Genomic DNA, 21,698 nt, shown 5'->3' with positions numbered 1-21,698 from the left:
CAACCACTGCGCCACCAGGGAAGCCCAGATTAGTGTCCTTTTAAGGAGAGACATCAGAGAGCTAGCTCACTGCCACTCTCTCTCTCTCTCTCTCTCTCTCTCTCTCTCTCTCTCTCTCTCTCTCTCTCTCTCTCTCTCCTCTCTCTCTCTCTCTCTCTCTCTCTCTCTCTCTCTCTCTCTCTCTCTCCCTCTCTCTCCCCGCCCACCCCACCCCCTACTCTGCCATATGAGGACACAGCAAGAAGGTAGCCATCTGTAAGCCAGGAAGGGAACTCTCACCAGAACCTCATCATGCTGACACCCTGATCTTGTACTTCCAATCTCCCCAACTCTGAGAAAGTAAATTTCTGCTGTTTAAGCCCCCCAGTCTATGGCAGCCTGAGTAGACTAATACAGGGATCAAATAAGAAAGAAAGTTGGAACTACTTCCCACATAAAGCTGATATCCTGAAAAGACTGCATCATAAGTGAAAGGGTGGACTAAGAAATATATTTGTTCCCTAGCAAAGGGAGACAATAGATACATTCATATATGTTTCCACTTTGATTCTGGGTAGAAATCAAAACAGAAGCGTTACCTCTGATCAAACCTGTGCCTCAAATAGATTTAGAGTTTGAACTTAGCCTATGCAAGAAGGTTAAACTCTCACCCCAGGTTGAGGAATTAATATAAAACTGGCCCTATACACTACCAAACGTAAGGTAGATAGCTAGTGGGAAGCAGCCGCATAGCACAGGGAGATCAGCTCGGTGCTTTGTGACCGCCTGGAGGGGTGGGATAGGGAGGGTGGGAGGGAGGGAGATGCAAGCGGGAAGAGATATGGGAATATATGTATATATATAACTGATTCATTTTGTTGTGAAGCTGAAACTAACATACCATTGTAAAGCAATTATACTCCAATAAAGATGTTAAAAAAAAAAAAAAAAAAAACTGGCCCTAGGCCAAAAGTACCCTAAGTTCCTGCCCCAAACCAAACACTCTAAAGAAACACTCCCACAATACAGGTCATACGGAGTTCTCATAGGAAAAAATAGTCATGCTGAAGAAGAGAGCTCATGATAAAAAAACTACAGCCCACACAAGGAAAACATTCACTATGAGTGAGAGTGAGCAAAAACAGCAGAATTATCACCCCAAAACTTGAGATAATAGAATGATAATCTGAAGCAGAATATAAATTATGTTTAAAATGATTAAGACATGAAAGAATTGAAACTCTAAGGAACAAGAAAATATGAAAAAATAGATACATTAGATAAAAGAATAAGAAAGAAAAACATAGATAATTTTATTTAAAACTGATGAGTGAACAGTAGATTAGATATTTGAAGACTGGTGAACTGGCAGCTCTAACTAGGATCTCAAATAGAATGTAGCACTGGGAAATTATGAGATGGAAAAGGAAACAGATTCAGATTTAAGAAACATGGAAGGTAGAAATAGAAGGTCCCCGTACACCTATTAGGAGTTCCAGAAGGACAGAATAGGAAAAAGGGGGAAGAAGCACTCTTGAAAGTCTGTGAGAATTTTCCAGAAATGAAGAAATACATGAATCCATAGAATCAAGAACCACATGATTTCCAAAAACAATAAAGAAAAAAGAAATCTACACCTAAATACATCACAGTGTAGCAGTAGAACCTAAAATCTTAAAAGCAGCAACAAACAAGAGACACTTAACCAACAAAGGCACAAAAATTACCCAAAAACAAAAATGTGTCAATAGCAAAAATACAGGTCAGAAAACAGTGGAATAATACATTCAAAGTGTTAAGGGAAAGTAACTATCAACCTATATTTGTATACTCAGCTAAATTGTTATTTGAGAATCTATTTCAAGCAAAGAACTAGAAAATTTTATCACTTACAGACCTTGCTAAAAAGAACTACTAAATTATATACTTTATAAAGAAATCAGTTGAATTCATGCAGAAGGAGTGGGATAAAAGAAACAGTAATGAAAATTACATTCATAAACATATGGATATATCTAAGCATCAGCAATGACAATAGTGACAAATTTAAGGATATAAAAACAAAGCAAAACAGAAATACTGGAAAACTATAGAATGCAACCCCCCCAAGTTTGAAGTTAAAGCATTCTAAGACCCTTTTAATTTTCAGAAGAGAGTAAATATTGACTGAGTTTAGATATTGCTATGTAAATAATTCATGTTAATAGTTTAAAGATATCACTAAAGGATGAGAAATAGAATGTATAACTTTTAAACCAGGGGCAGTGACAAAGAAAACTATCAGTTAAGTAGACTCCTGAAAAGGATAAGAAGAAACAAAAAAATATGCTAAATAGAATGCATATGGTGGAAGAAATCAATCCATGTATATCCATAATCATAATAAATGTAAATAAATTAAATTCACTTGTTAAAAGAAAGAGTGGGTTTTTAAAAAATCAGCTCCACTGCTTATAAGAGATGCAGTTAAAATATGACATAAAAAAGCTGAAATTAGGAGGGAAAAGTCATTCTAGGAGAATGCTAACCAAAAGAAAGCTGGTATCACTGTAACATATCTGACAAATAATTTTTAAGTAAAATTTAAAATGTATATATTAGGGGAAAAAGCACACTATATAGTGATAAGGAACAAAAACACCAAGAAGATACAAAAATTCTAAACTTAAAAATAACCCTAAAATAATAAAAATAATTGACAAAATTATAACAAAAAATTGACAAATACATAATCATATTGTAAGACTTTAATGCAATTATTTCTGTAATTCATAAATCAAGCAAATAAAAAATTGTAAAGATTTAGAATGTGTTTCAAGAAATTTAACAAGTTCCATCTAATATACTTATATAGAATTCTATATCCAACAGTTAAAGAACACATTCTTTTTTTTTTGAATTTTGAATTTTATTTTATTTATACAGCAGGTTCTTATTAGTCATCAATTTTATACACATCAGTGTATACACGTCAATCCCAATCGCCCAATTCATCACACCCCCACCCCCCACCGCTTCCCCCCTTGGTGTCCATACGTTTGTCCTCTACATCTGTGTCTCAGTTTCTGCCCTGCAAACCAGTTCATCTGTACCATTTTTCTAGGTTCCACATATATGCGTTAATATACGATATTTGTTTTTCTCTTTCTGACTTACTTCACTCTGTATGACAGTCTCTAGATTCATCCACGCCTCTACATATGACCCAATTTCGTTCCTTTTAATATTCCATTGTATATATGTACCACATCTTCTTTATCCGTTCGTCTGTCAAAGGGCATTTAGGTTGCTTCCATGACCTGGCTATTGTAAGTAGTGCTGCAATGAACATTGGGGTGCATGTGTCTTTTTGAATTATGGTTTTCTCTGGGTATATGCCCAGTGGAAGAACACACATTCTTTTTAAACACTTATACATCATTTACAAAAATTGACCACATAATGGTTTCAAAACAAGTCTTAACAAACACCAGTGGATCTAGATTTCTACATCATGCAGATATTTTAAATCTCAGTGCAGTAAAATGAAAAACAAATAGCCAAAAGACAGTCATCCTTCTCTGTTTAGAAATTTTAAAACGTACTTCTAAATAATTTATGGGTCAATGAAGAGACTGTTATGTCAAAACTTGTGTGTTGGGGCTAACACAGTCTTTTAACTCATTAATTGCATATATTAAGGGGAAAAGACTGAAAATTAAGATCCGTCTGTATAATTTTAGAAGGTAGGGAAAAAAACACAAGTCAGCAGGCAACACAGGAAAGATGAGCTTTCCATTCTTTGTAAATGTGTGGTAGTGACTTACCCCTAATTGACAACTAAAGGCACTTGACCCATACCTACACTACTCAATGGTTAAACACTCAAGTTAGATTGCCTTCAAATTCTGGTTCTATCATTTATGAGCTATGTGGCTATGGGCACACTGACTTCCATTGGCCTCAGTTTTCTCATTTGTAAAATAGGAATCATAAAACATGCGAAGCTCTCATCATCCTGGTATTTATTATCCAAGATTTTATAGGAAAATAAAATGTGTCATAATATGAAAGTATTGACTAATGAGTTACCTCTTCAACTGACCTCCCACTCAAGCACTTTGGCCCTTCTCATCAATGTAGGTCAGACTCTCACTGAGTGTACAAAACGTCTGCATTTTCAGATAACGGTAATAACCATTAGGAATCATAATGCAAATGACTGTAAAATCAAAATGCAAATGGTACAAATGATGCAAGATGTCATGATGTCAATAAAAGTGGAAAAATATTTGAATTACACACAAAGCCACAGACAAATAATTGGCAGAGTTAAAAACATGTTAACACTCCATGGGGGGAAAAGAAAATTAACCAGAACAATAATATGATAGGTATTTCAAAGAAGAATAAGTTTGATATCAAAGTTCTGAGGAAATTCATGAAAAACTAAAATAATTTTGCAAAATCAACCTTCTTTATGATCATGCTGAAAATATAAATATAAAGTGAAGAATGTTGTATTATGCAATCATGTAGTTTTCTTGGAAAAATATGCCTTTCCCCCAAAAAACCCATTTGAATTATTCTTCCTTAGTTTTAAGAATTAGCGTAAACTTACAGTTATAATATATATGTGTTGTTGACGAAAGATAACTAAACGTTTGTCATAATGTTAATCATTTTTAAAGATAATATTCTAATCATTTCACCCCTGTAATTTGCCATGAAATCATAAATTCCACTTCAACTGAGATCTTTTAACTGGTTTTTCCCAGCATCAATTATATTTTGATAAGAAGGACCTCATGAACCTACATAGGAGGTTATTGTGAACCTTAATTAAGATAATTTATGTAATTACAATGTGCCTGGCCTATAGTAAGCATTCAATAAATATTAGTAATTAACTATCCTGTGCTAAGTCATCAAAAACTTTAAAGACCTCCATGCAGACGCTCAATGTACTTTTTCAACATTGTTGCCCAATATTGTCCTTCATAAACTTCAGATCTTGTCCAAACTAAACTCTTCTCCATCTTCCACACATCAACACAGTCCATCTCATATTCTTTCTTTGCCCCGAATATCTTTTCCCAAAATCTGCACATCTAGATTTTTCAAGGTTCAGCTTAAACACAACTTCTTGCAAAAGTTCTTTGCTAGCACTCCACTTGGAAACAATCTCTTCTTCCTTTGTATTATGTATTCTCATAGTAAAATGTATACCTCTGGGGTGGCACTTACCACATTTTCTCAAAAGGGGTTATTGATGTCTTGATTCCCTTACTCGACTGCAGTCCCTATTAAGAGCAGGTCCCATGTTTGAGTTATTTTATTCTCATAGCACCTTGAACTTTGATTGGCACATTATATCCATTCATCTACCCATTCATCCACAGACATTTATGGAATGCCAAAAATAGTCAGTTTTTAATTACTGTGTATTCATTGAGTGAATGAATTCAAGATAGAGCAGTTTATTAAGTGAGCATAATAGGAAATTTTCTTTTGGTACTTGCCTGCAAGATCTCTTCCCAATCTTTTCTACACTATGAGAACATACAGTATCCTGGAATAGGTATCGTTCCAGAGATGCACTTGAGGGAGTAACATGTGTATTCATTACATCACATATAACCTTTTCAGGTTTACAATCAATCTTGCTTGGAAGCCTGGTGTCATTTAAAAAGTACAGCAGTGTGCTGGAAGGAGAGACGATCTGAGCTGAGTACAGTCTGTGAATCCAAATACCCTATTTAAAAGTCCAAATATGAAGAAAGAGGATGTACTAAACACAAAATTTTCCTTCCAAGTGATTGAAAAGGGATGGTACATTGAAGTTTCGTTGGGTTTCGATGCATTGATTTTCTCACTACCTATTTTTCTCAGGTTTGTCAGGTACTTAAGAGTCTATTTCACGTTGCTGGTAGACTCCTTTTCCCATGCTTCTTAAAACTATTTATGATTAAATCACCCACATTGCTTCCAGGCTCTAATGATTCTCCTCCTGCTAAACCTGGTTTTTTTCTTTACTTTATTCTGTTTCTCACATCTTTATTTTCCATTACACTGCTTGTTTTCGGTATCCCCATCAATTTTTCTGTTTTTTGAGTCTCTGTACATTTTCATATTTGTTCATCTATTTGTTTATTCATTTAACATACAGTTACTGGGCACCTTCCAGCATCAAAGAGTGCTCTGGTCAGAGTCAGTATCCCTATGCTTAGGGAGATTGCAGTCTAAAGTGGTGATGGGAGACTGGGGAATGTAATTTCACATGACATAACGAGGAAGCACAGGGTACCACTGTGCATTTAATTGTGTAGGCATCTCTACCAAAATGCTGAAGAAGTACATTAATTATGGAGTAAATTTGATAGCTAAGAATTCTTAGAAAAATTGGTATTAGACTGGGATTTTAAGTCAACGATTGGTGAAAAGAGGAATTCCAGGTATACCAAGTAGAATAGCAAAGGCAGCAGGGATGTCAATTGCAAACAGGCTTAGATGGACATTATTTCTCAGTGTTGTCTATGGACCAACTGCATCAGAATCATCTAGAATGCTTACAAAATATATGGACCTTGCCTTTAAATCTATTGACCTGGAGTCTCTGAAAGTAGGTAAAATCTGCCTGTAGCAAGCACCTTGGATTATGTATAGGCATGGCAAAGTTGGAAAGCATTATATAGAGTAAGGGAGCACTTATCTCTATACTACACAATTTAGCTGGGCACTTGACTGCCTAAAGACTATTTTCCCCAGCTTCTCTTGCAGTTCTGTGTGTCCATGACTTTAGATTCTGAATGATGGATGCTAATGGAAGTGATATGTTTATCTTTGGAGAAATGTTCTAAAGAGACAGTATGCCTTTCTTATTTTTTTTTTTTTAGATTTTTTTAACATCGTTATTGGAGTATAATTGCTTTACAATGGTGTGTTAGTTTCTTCCTTATGATAAAGTGAATCAGCTATACATATACATATATCCCCATATCTCCTCCCTCTTGTGTCTCCCTCCCACCCTCCCTATCCCACTCTTCTAGGTGGTCACAAAGCACCGAGCTCATCTCCCTGTGCTATGTGGCTGCTTCCCACTAGCTATCTGTTTTACATTTGGTAGTGTATATATGTCCCTGCCACTCTCTCACTTCATCCCATCTTATCCTTCCCCCTCCCTGTGTCCTCAAGTCCATTCTCTACATCTACGTCTTTATTCCTGTCCTGCCCTTCCTTCCTGCTGATAGAATGTGGATGAAATGGCTGAGACACTGGCAGCTGACATAGACCATGAGATAAATTTGGGAATGGAAACATACATGACATGAGAACAAGATAGAATGCTCTGGGGAATTGAAACAATGGAAGCCATTCTGGACTGAACTATCCCCAACTTCTTAGACTTGAATGAAAAATATACTTCTGTCTTATTTAAGCCAATGCTCTTGGGGGGGTTTTAGCATCATAGTCCTAACTAATATTCTACTGCAATCTGCAAATCCTCCTTCCTTCCTAATGGTGTTCAAGTGATTAGTTTTTGCTGCTCCTCGAGGCATATAACACTGTTGACCGCTCCTCTTCTTTCAAATACTCTCTCCTTTGGACTTCCGTGACACCATATCACCTGGGTTTTTATCCAAACTCTCCTCTGCCTCTATTTATTCCTTAAATCATAGCTCTCAACCATGGCTGTATATTGCAATCACCTGGGAAGTTCTGAAAGAATGTGGTGCCTAGGCCAGAGATTCTGATTTAATTGGTGTGGCATGGGGTCCTGGCATCACAATTCTTTATAAGCTTCCTAGTGACTCTAGCATGCAGCCATGGTTCACAGACACTGCCTTCAGTACTGCTGGGCCTAAGGCCATTGTAGACTCTAAACTCTTATTTTCTGCTTTGCACGTTCACCCAGACCAATCTCATCTGCTCCTAGTTTCAGTAAGCATCTACATACCGATGACTTTCAAACTGATATCTTCTAGACCTCTCTCTTGAACTTCAGACCCATATATGTTACAGCCAATTGGACAGCTCCAATAGATATGCCACTGACAACTCATGATTATTGCATGCAATTTTAATTATTTCTTCACCCTCCCCTAAATATTCTTGTTCCTCTTCCTGTGTTTACTATCTATGTGAATAGTTATAAGAGTTAGAAATTTCAGCTTCCTCCCCTCTTCCCCTCATTCTCTTAGTGACTCTATATAATCAATTGTTAACACTTAATTTCTACATTTTAATGTCTCTCACCTTCATTCACTTCTCTCCATCTCCACTGCCATTTCCTGGTTAAAGCTACTATTATTTCTTGCCTATACTGGTTCCTCTACAGAGTCTTGCCCCCTTCCAATCCTTCTCTGCAAAGCAGCTGGAGTGAACATTTTAAAACACACACCCAATCATGACACCTCTTTGCTTAGAACCCTTCAGGGGTTCTAAGGGTTCCATCCCTTTGCTTTGGGATGGAAGCCAAATGTCTTTGCCTGGACCTCCAGATCCTTCATGATATACCCCTGCCTTACCTCTCTGAACTCACGGCTCATTATTCCTTTCCACCCTTATGCTACCGTATAGGTATAGGGGATTGTTGGTAGTTTCCTAAATTCTGTGCCCACCCCCCAGTTGTACTGAAACGTCCTGCTTTCTTAGCTGATTGACCAAATAGTTCCTAAACTTCCCTGGATGCAAGGAACTGTGTCTTTATTGCCACTTGTTTATGTAGGCTTTTACACAATGTCTGGGGTATAGTTGACTCTACAACAAATATTATTGCCTACCTTCTATGTTCTAAATGTCATGGAGCTTACATTGTGGTGGACTCAATTAATATTTATGGGGTGAAAAAGATTATTATTTTATATATAGGCTTGGAGAAGTTTGATAATTTACCAAGCATCACAGAAAAAAAAAAAATGTGACCAAGGCTATGTTTGAGCCAGGTTTGCTGGCTCCAGATCTCATGCTCTTCCCACACTAACATGTACAACTTCTAAACAAAGATGATTTGTGAAGAGACTATAATAAATATGCCATTTAAAGCAAACCCCTCTAGTACTTTGAAGTATTTTCTAGCTTGTCATGGATTTCCTGTTTTTTCTAATTAGTCTGTGACCACTAACTTGCTTATAAAACAGCATTCTGAGGTTGTGTTCATCTAAAAGCAAAACAGTTGGTCAATTAAACCAATTTGGTAAAAAAGAAAGAAATTTCTTGAAGGGACACCAGTTTTCTTTTTTTTTTTTTTTTTTTTTGCGGTATGTGGGCCTCTCACTGTTGTGGCCTCTCCCGTTGCGGAGCACAGGCTCTGGATGCACAGGCTCAGCAGCCATGGCCCACAGGCCCAGCCGCTCCGCGGCATGTGGGATCTTCCCGGACTGGGACATGAACCCGCGTCCCCTGCATCGGCAGGCGGACTCTCAACCACTGCGCCACCAGGGAAGCCCCAGTTTTCTTTTTAAATAGTTAATTTGGCATCAATGTGGGCATAGCCTTACACTCCAGGAATGTTTTCACCTCTTTCCATTTGGACTTGGAATTTGAAAGTGTGGCTTTTCTTGTGCTTTGCTTCCTCAAATTACACAAAAGATGAACTATAGGTCACCAGGACAGGCAGCTAGGAACTAGATAAGTAAAGCAAACAAGTGGAGATGGTTCTGTGTAATAAATACAACAGCATATACATGATGATAAATGTATGTTGTGGTGATTTTGAAAAGAAATGCAAGACAGTGTGGATGGAGGGAAGAGATGAGTGCAGAAATGGTTGACCAAAAAGAAAGAAAGAAAGGAAGACCATATTCTGGGGAAGAGAACAGATGAAATAGAAAAATTTCAGTGGATTCTACTTATGCTCAGTTCAGGATAAAGAGAAAACCTTATCTTGGGGTGGCAAGGTGACTACAGCAACCATCTTGAACTGGAGCCTGGGACTGAGTATATTCACTCTGCAAGGAATTTCCTCTACAGGTTGAGAAGAAGCAGAGGAAAGGGTAGAAAAATCCACTCCTAAGTGGAATGAGTCATGTATGAAGCTCATTCTCAAACTTCCATGCAAGTTGTTTGCCCCAGAGTCACACCATTGGTGGTGACCATCAATATCTGGGAGAACAGCAACCCCAGATCAAGAAGGCATCATTGTCCTTTAGCACAGGGGCTGAGGGGTAGACCGAACCTAGATGCTTCCCAGAGGTCTCCTTTACCTAGAGGCAAGGCCTCAGAAATCTGAAAGGTAAAATGAAATATCTACATGGACTTATCAAAAAAATCATTTTTTTCTTTTAGCCAAATGGGTTTGGTTTTCTGACACTTTCAATCGAAAAAGCTAGGGCTTTTTCAGTTGCCTCTAAAACTTATAAAAGATTGTTCAATCTTGCTCAAAACAAGAGAAACAAATTGAAATGGAAAGACATGCCATTTTTCAACTACAAGATTAAAAAATCCAGACATTCAATAGCATGCTATGTTGGACCTGCTGTGAGGAAGTAGGTACCCTTATACATTACTGATGAAGTATAAGGTGTTTGCAATGTTTACAAAGGGCAGTGTGGGACTATTTGTTAAAAATGTGTGAACTTTTGCCCCAGCAAATCCACTTCTAGACATTTATTCTATTAATATATTTTCACATCTGAAAAACATCATATGATGAAGATATTCATTACAGTATTGTTTGTAACAATAAGAGATATGAATCAACCTCTTGAGAAATATGCATCAGCCCATCAAGAGGTTAAATAAAGTATAGCACATCCATATGGTGGAACACTATAAAGATGTTTTTAAAAATTCTAGAATTTTTATTTTGACGTGTTATATTTCTAAGGTACGTTGTTTTGCCAATCAATTAATTTTATGCTATTGCTTCTGTAAAAAAGGAAGAATATATATTCATATATATGTAAATCTCTGGAAGGATATGCATGAAGCTAATGAGTCATTACATATTTGAGGAGCAGGCATGGGAATTTAGCAGATGGGGGACAAGGTTAGAAGGGAGAATTTTTTTTACTGAATATTCCTTTATTCTTTTTATTTTGGAGCCATATAAATATATTACTTATTCAAAACTTCGGTAACTTCCTTTTAAAGAAAATAATAGCATCCTAACTAATTCATCGGAACAAGGATGTGTGTAGAGATTCTGGCACTGAACTGTTGATGATATATATTGTCCTGTCAGGCTTCTTCCACTTTCTAGAATTTCTGGTCTATTGCAGTTCTGAAAGATCAGGGCTGCAGTGCCCGAAAGAAATATTCCTTGATTAAGATGGCACCTACAGGACAAACAGAGAATTTTTTGTTACTTTGTTCCCCCTTTAAAGGGAGAAGAGTTTAGAACATATGCTTGGGGTTTCTCTTTGCTGTTGCTAGAAATAAAATTTTGATAATTACTGATGTAAGCACTGCAAACAGAGCCACTTTATAGAGAGCAGATGGAGATGGCAGTGTGCTGAAGAAGAAAATATACCTGGATTCTGATGCTCTCCTTGTCACTCATGCCAAAAGTCCCTAACCTCTTCAAGCCTTAGTTTCCTCGCTTGTAGATAATATTACCATCTTTATAAATGTGTTGCATTTAAAGCTCGCACCTGCTACAGGTCAGTGATGTCCAACCCCTAAAACAATCTCAGGTCCCCCAAACTCACTCCAACAGGAACTGAGCTCAACAAAGACCACGTCAAACAAAGAAAAACTTTCTAGAATAAAGAACCAGAACGGCCAGATTATCTCATTAAGGCACTCTAAGACATAATTTGGGTAATATTCTAGTTATCACTATTGTGTTTCCCATTTTCTTCATTTACAATGGAGTTTTTAATCATAATTATATTGTCCTTTCTCTGTCAGTGAATAGTCTGGGTATTTCTTGAGGGTGATTGATGTTATGATTTACTATAAATTGCTATAATATTTTATGTACAGTAAATATAATTATTCACTATAAATTACTATAATTTATTATTCACTATAAATTACTATAATTCTTGGGAGGAGCCAAGCCTAGATCCGACCAAGAATGCATATGACCTAGATATCCTAGATGTGAAAATTAGGTTGCCTTCCTCTAGCAAGGGGATGAGTGATTTTAGATTTTTCTGTAGATATGAGCATTTCTTAAGATGTATATATGGGAAGAAGGATAAGTATGGACACGCTGCATACCCATTTCAGTACTCATTCATTTTCCTTTTTGTTGTACGACTCCAATCTTCCTCAAGATAGGCATAACCCTAATCTCTGAACCTTAACCCTAAACTTCAATCCACATAGTGTGAGTAAAGTTGACTCTATCTCTGGCTCAAAAAGAAAAATTGACTCAGACCTGGACCATCAGAACACTGTAATCTTTACACCCAAGAATATGAACATATAATCCAATTCAACTTAATAATAAGTGGATCTGGTCCAGAACTTTTTTCTTTTTTTGCGGTACGCGGGCCTCCCACTGCCGTGGCCTCTCCCGTTGCGGAGCACAGGCTCCGGACGCGCAGGCCCAGCGGCCATGGCTCACAGACCCAGCCGCTCCGCGGCACGTGGGATCCTCCCAGACCGGGGCAGGAACCCGTGTCCCCTGCATCGGCAGGCGGACTCTCAACCACTGCGCCACCAGGGAAGCCCTGGTCCAGAACTTTTTGCTAAACTTGGAGCTGTGAGGTTATAAGTATGAAACTGCCAGGGGTCACCACATAAAAGAAGCCTGTCTAAGACAGAGAGGAGCTAGGGCGGGGTAGGGCTGGGGGAGAGGGAAAGAGAGAGAGAGATCTCGAAATCCTAGAATATCCATGTCCAGTTATGTGAATAACGAATTTCTTCCTTTTGCTTCAGTTTCCATGAGCTGGGATTTCTAACCTTGTAAGTGAAAAACTCTCGACTAAATACACTGGGTCTTCAGTAAATGAAAAGCTGCTTAATCTCACTTAAAATGTGGGAAATACAACCACGCAGACATACAAGTTTTCACCTATCAGATTTGCAAATGTCCAATATCTTGATAATTCCCTGTAATTGATCAATTTATGGAGAAACAGGAATTATCATACTTTGTTGGTGGGAGTACTTAGATGATACAATCCACGTGGTTGGTAATTTGGAAATGTTTATCAAAATTACAAATGCATTTACCTTTTAGCTCAACAATTTCACTTCTAGGATTTATTCTACAACTACACTTGTATGTATACAATGAAGAAACATTTATTCACTACAACATGGTTTGTAATAGGAAAACATCAATGTAAATGTCCACCAATAGGGTCTGGATAAATGAAAAAATATGGTACAGCCATACAGGCGAATATATGAAGCTGTAAAAAAGAATGAGGAGGGCTTCCCTGGTGGCGCAGTGGTTGAGAGTCCGCCTGCCGATGCAGGGGACACGGGTTTGTGCCCGGGTCTGGGAGGATCCCACATGCTGTGGAGCAGCTGGGCCCGTGAGCCATGGCCGCTGAGCCTGCACGTCTGGAGCCTGTGCTCCGCAACGGGAGAGGCCACAACAGTGAGAGGCCCGCGTACAGCAAAAAAAAAAAAAAAAAAAAAGAATGAGGAATTTCTTTTTGGGCTAATACAAACTTATCTTCAACATATGTTAAGAAAAAAATTTTAAGTGCAGACATTTGTGTAATATATATAAACAGGCGGGAGAAAGGAAATATCTTTTCATATTTGCTTGTATGTGTATGGATGTCTCAGAAAAGAGAAAAAATACTGAGAGGAGTAGTTATCCATGGGGAAGGGGCAGTGGAACATGGGATTTAGGAGACAAGATTGGGAGGGAGATTTTATCACTGTATACCTTTTATTTTACTGTATTTAAAAAAATTCGGAACTACATAAACTCTTCACAAATGTTTTCAATGCATATTTTTTAGAAAGAAAGGTACAATAACAACACAGCAGAGTTCCGGAATTCTAAATTATATGTGAGGTGCCAGCGTGAAATGTCAGTCGCATAAATTGAAAGAGAAGGTTTTCTTCCACCTTCTAGAATTTCAGCTTTAAAGAGACCTGTGCTACACAGCTGAAAAGAGATATCCCATGGTAATGGTGGCACCTACAGGACACATACGGAACCTTTCATTTGTTTTTTTCTTTCTTTTTTTTTTATTCTGAGAGTTGGTGGTCGAGCATGAATGGAGGTGGTGATTGATTTTCCCTTGGAGTTCCTGAACAAAAGCAGTTTACTAATCACTGTATATTTACTGTCAGATACACATGGATATAAATACTGTCCCTATCATTTACTGTCTGCATAGCTTTAGGCAAAGGCACTTATATCTTTTAAAAGCCATGGTTTCTTCACTTGTAAAATGTGGATGATTGTGACCTTGTTATATTGTTGCTTACTAATATTTTAAGTGAATTGTGTCACCTCAGGAATATCAGTGCTGCCCTCCAAATGGCCTGTGGTTGCTCAATGCCTAAGACAACCCCAGGCCTCTGAACCTGCATCAACAGGAGGTTAGATGCTAAATAAATACAGCCCACAGAAGAGGCTATGAGAATGCAGTCCTCGAGCCTCCCTGGCCAGCAAAGGAAGGGAGACTGGAGAGAGGGAGATTGAGAGAGGGGAAGAGTGAGTGAAAGAGAGAGAAAACAAGTGAGGGCACCGTTTGAATCCTTGTGTCCAGGCATACTGGAAACTCTCAATTTATCCCTGATTTTTCAGTTGTAAAGACAATAAATCCCTTTCTCTAAAGCCAGATTGAGGGGTTTTTGTTTTTGTTTTGCTTGTAATTGAAAGGCCCCTCATCATTTCTAATGCTGCATATTAAAAGTTGCTCAACCTCACTCATAATAAAACTATGAATTTAAAGTGAGATAGTGGTTTCCACCAATTATATTGACAAAAATTAAATTAAAATTGATCACATACTATGTTGGCTGAACTGTGAGGAAATATTTTATTTTACTAGTGAGAATGTGTTTAATCATCCCTAAAGAAGGTAAAAATCTATTTGTTAAACTGCAAATACATGTATCTTTGACCCAGTAATTACACTATTGTGTACTTTGTCCCACAGATATATATCCTCACCTGCAAAATGAGGCATGGACAAGGTTATTCAGTGCAGCATTGTTTGGAAATTCAAACAATAAGAATCAAACTAAATGTTCCTCAAGGGAGAATCAGTTTCATCCACACAGTGGAGGACTCTCTCTTAAAAGGAATAAATTTCTTTAGGAATTGATAATGGAAATCTCTCCATAATATATAGCTATGTAGAAGAAAAGAAAAAAAAAAAGGAACAGAAGAATGTGAATAACTGAAGAATGTGAATAATTAAAAAGGGAAAAAAGAATGTGAATAATAATAATTAAAAAGGGAAAAAAGAATGTGAATAATTAAAAAGGGAGGGGAAAGAAATCTATGTTCATAGTTGCATACATATTAAAATCTCTAGAAGAATAGACAAAAAAAGAATACCATCATAAATGCTATGTAGAGGAAATTGGTGGATAAGAGACAGGGATAGAGGGAGATTTTTTTCAAATAAGATTTTTATGCACATTTAAATTTTTGAAACCTATAAATGTATAAGCTATTCAAAAGTGAACTAAATATAATTTCAGGAGAAGGGAACCCTAACACATATGTTGGAGCTATAGAACTCTAAACTCGTGAGTGGGGGTCCTTAGACTGAATTGTATGTAGACTGGACTCCATCTTCTAGAATTTCTGATTCTTTCCAGCCTTAAGAGATCAGGCTGCAGGGCTGGAAAGAAATACCCTGTGGTTAGTAGCGGCACCTACAGGAAAAATAGAATATTTCAGTTTGTTTCTTTGTGCTTTCTGGGAGGAGGAGGGGATGGGTGGGAGAATATCAGAATAGTTTAACAGGGCACGGGGCAGGAATGGTGATTTTTCTCATCAGAGTTGCTAGTTATTGTGAGCATAATTTTTCATATAAGCATATTGAAATCTTAGACTTAAGAGCTGGTTACAGATAGTGGGTTTGTCACTCACTCTTTGATCCTCCCCGGCTGTATGGCTGTTGGTAACAGCACTTAACATCTCTGAGCCATAGTATTTAGTCTTGTAAAACAAGAAATATGCTATATATATCGCAGGTTAATGCCTCATGGTGTTTTTTTTTTTTTTTTTTTTTGGCGTTACGCGGGCCCCTCACTGCCCAGCCGCTCCACGGCATGTGGGATCTTCCCGGACGGGGGCACGAACCCGTGTGCCCTGCATCGGCAGGCGGACTCTCAACCACTGCGCCACCAGGGAAGCCCCCTCTCATGGTGTTTTTTAAATTTATTTTATTGAAGTACGGTTGATTTACAATATTGTGTTAATTTTTTCACAGTAAAGTGATTCCATTATACATATATATATTCTTTTCCATTATGGTTTATTACAGAATATTGTGTATCATTCCCTGTGCTATACAGTAGGACCTTGTTGTTTATCCATTCTATATGTAATAGTTTGCATCTGCTAATCCCAAACTCCCAATCCATCCCTCCCCCCTCCCCCTTGGCAACCACAAGTCTGGTCTCTACATCTGTGACTCTATTTCTGTTTTGTAGATAAGTTCATTTGTACCATTATTTTAGATTCCACATATAAGTGATATCATATGTTATTTGTCTTTCTCCTTCTGACTTACTTCACTTAGTATGAGAATCTCTAGGTCCATCCATGTTTCTACAAATAGCATTATTTCATTCTTTTTATGGCTGAGTAATATTCCATTGTATATGTGTGCCACATCTTCTTTATGCATTCATCTGTCAATGGACATTTAGGTTGCTTCCATGTCTTGGCTATTGTAAACAGTGCTGCTATGAACATAGGAGTGCATGTATCTTTTTGAATTATAGTTTTTTCCCAATATATGCCCAGGAGCCTCATGGTGTTTTAGGAGACATATCTTGCTAGAGGAACTCAAAATCTGGCAAACAACAGCCTGTGATTATTTAATCTTTAAGGCAAACCTAAACACCCCAAGCCCATTCCAACAGGGAGAGAGATGCTTACGAGATGTACCCCACAGAAGGGACTTCCTCCTCCATAGTCTCCAACTCATAGGGGCTGTGGAAATACAGGACAAAGGTGATGATTCCAGATAACAGGCCAGAGCAGTCAGGTTAGCTAAGGAGCTCACATTACCTCCAGGTCAGGGACACCTTGCTCTTCCTGTCCTGTGCATCCTGGACCAGAGACCACTTTATGCTGTTTCCCGTTCTCCTCCTTACTAAATGGGCATTTTGTTGTTATTACTCTGTTCTTTCTCTGTCCTTTCACGTGTACCTTTTGGTTATACAGGAACCACAGGTTGCTGGGCCAGGAGGAGCCACATCAGGACCTGACCAAGAAGACTGCACATCACCCAGAAATCTTGAACTTGGAGCAATAACCACATGAGTTGTTGTGCGGTTTCCCTCTGGGAAGGGGTGAGTGAAGTTTCACAGCAGGCAGTTACAGCTTCGTCACAATTACAGTATGGCTGTTTTTTAAGGGGTGTGTGTGTGTGTGTGTGTGTGTGTGTGTGTGAGAATAGAAGGGTATGTGGATGTTGAGCTGTCAGAGGAGTGGATTACCACACAAATCCGCAATGTTCACCAGCCAGTGCCTATCGATTCTTCTCCACATAACACCACTTTGACCTTTCACTGGACAGCCAGAATCCCCACCTCTCACTCAATCCATCTGGTCTGGGGGGATTTGGGCTCTGTCACATGACTCAGGCCTGGCCAGTCAGAGCACTGCCTCCCTTATCCAATGCAGGTCTGTGAGCATGGGGCAATCAGAGCCTGTTTGAGGAGAGGGTCAAGACAGAAGGAAACTGAAGCAGGAGAGGAAGAGGGAAAGGAAGCAAGTGAGTGAGCAAGACAGAAAGAGAAAAAGAGAGAGAGTGAGAGAGAGTAATCACAGGCCTCAGTAACATTTATGCCTTTGGATTAAGGCCCACTGGAAATTCTACATCTACCTCCAGACTTTTTAGTCATGAGGAAACAAACATCTTCTTGCCGAGGCCATGGAAGTTGGGCTTCCTATCACTTGCAATCAAAAGGATTCTAACTCATTTAAATTGCTCTTAAACCAAAAGAGGCTCAAACTCACTTATAATAAAAGAAACAAAAAGTAAAACTGAGATACCATTTTTTTCACTCTCAGATTGATTGGCAAAAATCCAAAACACACTGTGTTGGCCAAGCTGTGGGGAAATAGACAATTTCATACATGGCTGGCAGGTGCATAAACTGGTATGAGCCCTGTGGAGGGCAATTTGGAAATGTCAATAAGCATTGCAAATGCATATATCCTCAAATACTTTCAGATATCTTCACACACATGCAAAATGAACTATATGCAAAGCTACTTATTTTAGCATTATTTTTACTGGCAAAAGAATTGACTTACATACTCATCGCTAGAGACCTGAGTGGATAAACTTAGGTGCCTCCATACAGTGAGAATACTCTGAAGCTATAAAAAAGAGAGAGAGAGAGAGAAATTTTTATGTGTTGATATAAAAGATTTCCAAGATATAGTATTAATGGAATAATCAAGATGGAGAAAAAATGTTATACTGTGCTATCATGCAAAATAAAACAAGGTAGTTTTTTAAAAATATGTTTTCTTGTATATGAATAAGACATACTCTGGAAGTACAAAATAAACTAATAACTGGTAACTTTTGGCATGGACTTGATGAAACGGAAGTTTTTTCCACTATATTCTTTTTACACTTTTATTTGTTTTTGAGCCATTATAAATATAGTACCTGTTCAAAAATTAAATGAATTAAAAAATTGAAAAAGTCCTAACTAGAACCCAGGAGCTACATACAAAACAATAAAAACAGGTTATGGATGCTGGCACTGAACTGCATAAATTGGATGCAACTTCTTGAATCCTTCTAGAATGTCTGAGTCTATTGCAGCTCTGAGAGTTGTGCTGCAAAGCTGGAAACAGATGTTCTATGATGAGGGTGGCACCTACAGGACAAACTGAGAATTTTTCCATTTTTCTTCTGTTTTTCATTATTTTCTTCTGACTGACAGAAATTTAGTAGTGCATGGAGGAAGGGCAGTGAGAATGAATTTCCCACTAGAGTTTCTAGATATGAAGGTTTTGCTAATAATGATAGAGGTATTGCAAACAAAACTATTTTAATATAAGGTACACAGGGAAGCAGTATGAAATAGAGGGATAAGGGTAGACTCTTCTGGCTACAAATATTGGCTTTGTCACTCCGCAGCTGTATGGCTTTGGGCAAAGCCACTTCACATTTCTGAGCAATAGAATTTACACTTATGAAATAAGAATAATAATACTTACCTTATGGGATTATTGCCTCATAACGTTTTAAGAGAGATTCACAGCCAGAAAAACCTTAAACCCAACAAAGAGTAGCCTGCCATTGTTCAAACTCCAAGGTCATTCCAGGCCCTCGAACCTAATCCTTCAGGAAATGAGATGCTAAATAAATGCAACCCATAGAAGGGGCATCCTTGCCTAAGGTCACCACCTCAAATGGGGCCAAGGAAAATAAGGAGAAAAGAGAACCTTCCGGAGTGGCCACATTATGACTAACGAGCTCACTTCACTCTAGGGTCAGGGGTCTTAGAAAGTGTTCCAGGTCAGAGACCACTGTGGGCAATTTCCCACTTTCCTCTTTTTCAAATGGAAGGTTTTATTTCAATTGTCATTATCTCTCCCTATAAGTGTATAATGGTGAGTTATGGTTTTCATTTAATCACAGTTTGCTGGACTACAAAAAGCCATATTAGGACCCGACCAAGAAGAATACTCATAACCTAGAGATTCTGGATTAGAGCAATAACTAGTTTATTTATGAGCTTGAGGTTGTTTATCTCATCTCCTTCTGGGATGAAGATGAGTACAGTTTTTACTGTGATTAGTATAGCTGCATTATTTTGATATGGGTGTCTTTAAAGATACATGCATGGATAGAAGGGTGTATGGTCCTGTGACTCAGGCCTGGGCAAATGGAGCAGGACATCCCTCTGTCCACAGTGATAGCTCAAGGACAGGTACATAATACAACTGAATTCAGTGAAAGTCAGACATAGGTCTTTGTGCTGAGTTTGGAGTTTGAGGATGAAAGCCTGGTGCTGCCTGGGACCACTACAAGAGGAGAGACTGTCTTCGAATAGAGCCAAGCAAAGGGAAAGTGCAGAGAGAGAGAGACAGAGACAAAGAGACTGAGAGAGAAAGATACAGAGGGACAGAGACAGAGAGGGGTAGGTCAGGTTTGATGACATCCTTTGAGTCCTTGGATCAAGGCATGTCTCTAGATATACTCACTGACTTTTATGTGAATCTTATTTCTTCTCTGTTGCTTAAACCAGATTAAGCTGAGTTTTCTACCACTTGAAATTGAATGAGTTCTTATTAACTTATATGAAAAGATGATATATTCATTCATTAAAAAAAGAAATACATAATACAACTACACAGAGACAACACTTTTCACCTACTGTATTGACAAAAATCCAAACTTTTGATAGCACATGGTTGGACAAGCTGTGTGATAAAAGTCATTCACATGTAGGACTAGAGGGAATGTAAATTGCTACAATCCCTAAGTGGTGGGGAGATTAGAAAATCTATAAAAATTACAAATGCCTCTGCCCTTTGACCCAGTAAGTCCACTTCTATGAATTTATTGTAAACATACACTTGTACCAGAGAAAGACCTATGTTCTGGTTATTCTTTGTTTGCTTCTGCACCTCATCTCCATTTTCACTCTTTTTTTTTCAATAGAGGTTGACCTCTATTGAATGCTTCACACAGGTTCTTCTACCCTCTGACTTCTTTCTAGGTTGGATTAATGTATGGGTGGACCATCCGCAAGAGATTGGAAAGGAAAGAAGAGAGAGGTCAAGGTATGCATTCCACTGACTCCTGTTTTGACAAGAGTGATTCTGGAAGAGCTTTTGTTTCTCTGTCACCACCACTAATATCAAATGGCCTCTTCCATGGCTGTGGCCATCACCAGAGTCTGATGCCGTCAGTTCTTCCTCATTGTCCCTGTAGGCCAAATGCTGATAACACATTTCTGCTGCAGCTAATCTCTGGGTATTCACCATCTCTTTTCAGTTCCCTTAACTCTACTCATCTGTGATGGTTAATGTGCTTCAACTTGACTGGGCCACAGAATGGCTAGATATTTGGTTAGCCATTACACCGGCTGTTTTTGTGAAGGTGTTTTGGAATGAAATTAATGTTTAATCAGTAGACTGAGTAAAGCAGACTCCCTCTATAATGTGGGTGAGCCTTATCCAACCAGCTGAAGGCCTGAATGGAATAGAAGGCTGACCCTGTTCCCCAGGTAAGAGAATTCTCCTGCCAAAAGTCTTTGAACTAGAAGATCATCTCTTCCTCATTTTACAGCAGCTCCTGACCTTCAGACTCAAACTGGGATATTGGGTCTACAGATTTTGGATTTGCCAGGCTTCATAATCATGTGAGCCAATTCCTTGTAATAAAATATATCTCTCTCTCTCTCATATTTTAAGAGGGATGATGTATTACTTAGGGTTATATATTTGCTCGCTCTCTCTCTCTCTCTCTCTCTCTCTCTCTGGAGAACCCTAACTAATACATCATCCCTCTTAAAATATCTCCATCATTAAATCCTCTTCAGTTAAACCCCTCAAGTAGGCTATTTCTTTCCTGTGGGGGCCTTGACTAATACAGTAGTTGGTATCAAAAATGGTTCAAGGATAATTAAAGAAAACTGGAGATACTATTTAGCTC

General features: G+C 38.2%; 1 protein-coding gene across 10 annotated transcripts in view; it reads left to right on the top strand.

Annotated features, from left to right (window-relative positions):
• DYNC1I1 (dynein cytoplasmic 1 intermediate chain 1) overlaps positions 1-21,698 on the top strand; it is a 506,528-nt gene that overhangs the window by 98,045 nt on the left and 386,785 nt on the right. For 5 of the 10 annotated variants that reach the window (XM_082846464.1, XM_082846462.1, XM_082846461.1 and 2 more), the window contains exon 1: positions 20,799-20,824. Coding sequence is in view for 4 of the 10 variants with exons in the window: in XM_082846457.1 (XP_082702583.1) it covers positions 20,770-20,824 (55 nt within the window). In the remaining 6 variants the exon portion in view is untranslated. Of the gene's footprint in view, positions 1-17,233; positions 17,363-20,760; positions 20,825-21,698 lie in introns of those variants that run through there. The other 5 variants (XM_082846457.1, XM_082846458.1, XM_082846450.1 and 2 more) reach the window with 2 other exon arrangements.

The sequence above is a fragment of the Leucopleurus acutus genome (assembly GCF_964270905.1).
Source record: "Leucopleurus acutus genome assembly, chromosome: 9".
NCBI classification, from domain to species: domain Eukaryota; kingdom Metazoa; phylum Chordata; class Mammalia; order Artiodactyla; family Delphinidae; genus Leucopleurus; species Leucopleurus acutus.
The sequence above is the reverse complement of the archived record's forward strand: the minus strand, read 5'-3'. Positions and strand labels throughout refer to the sequence as shown.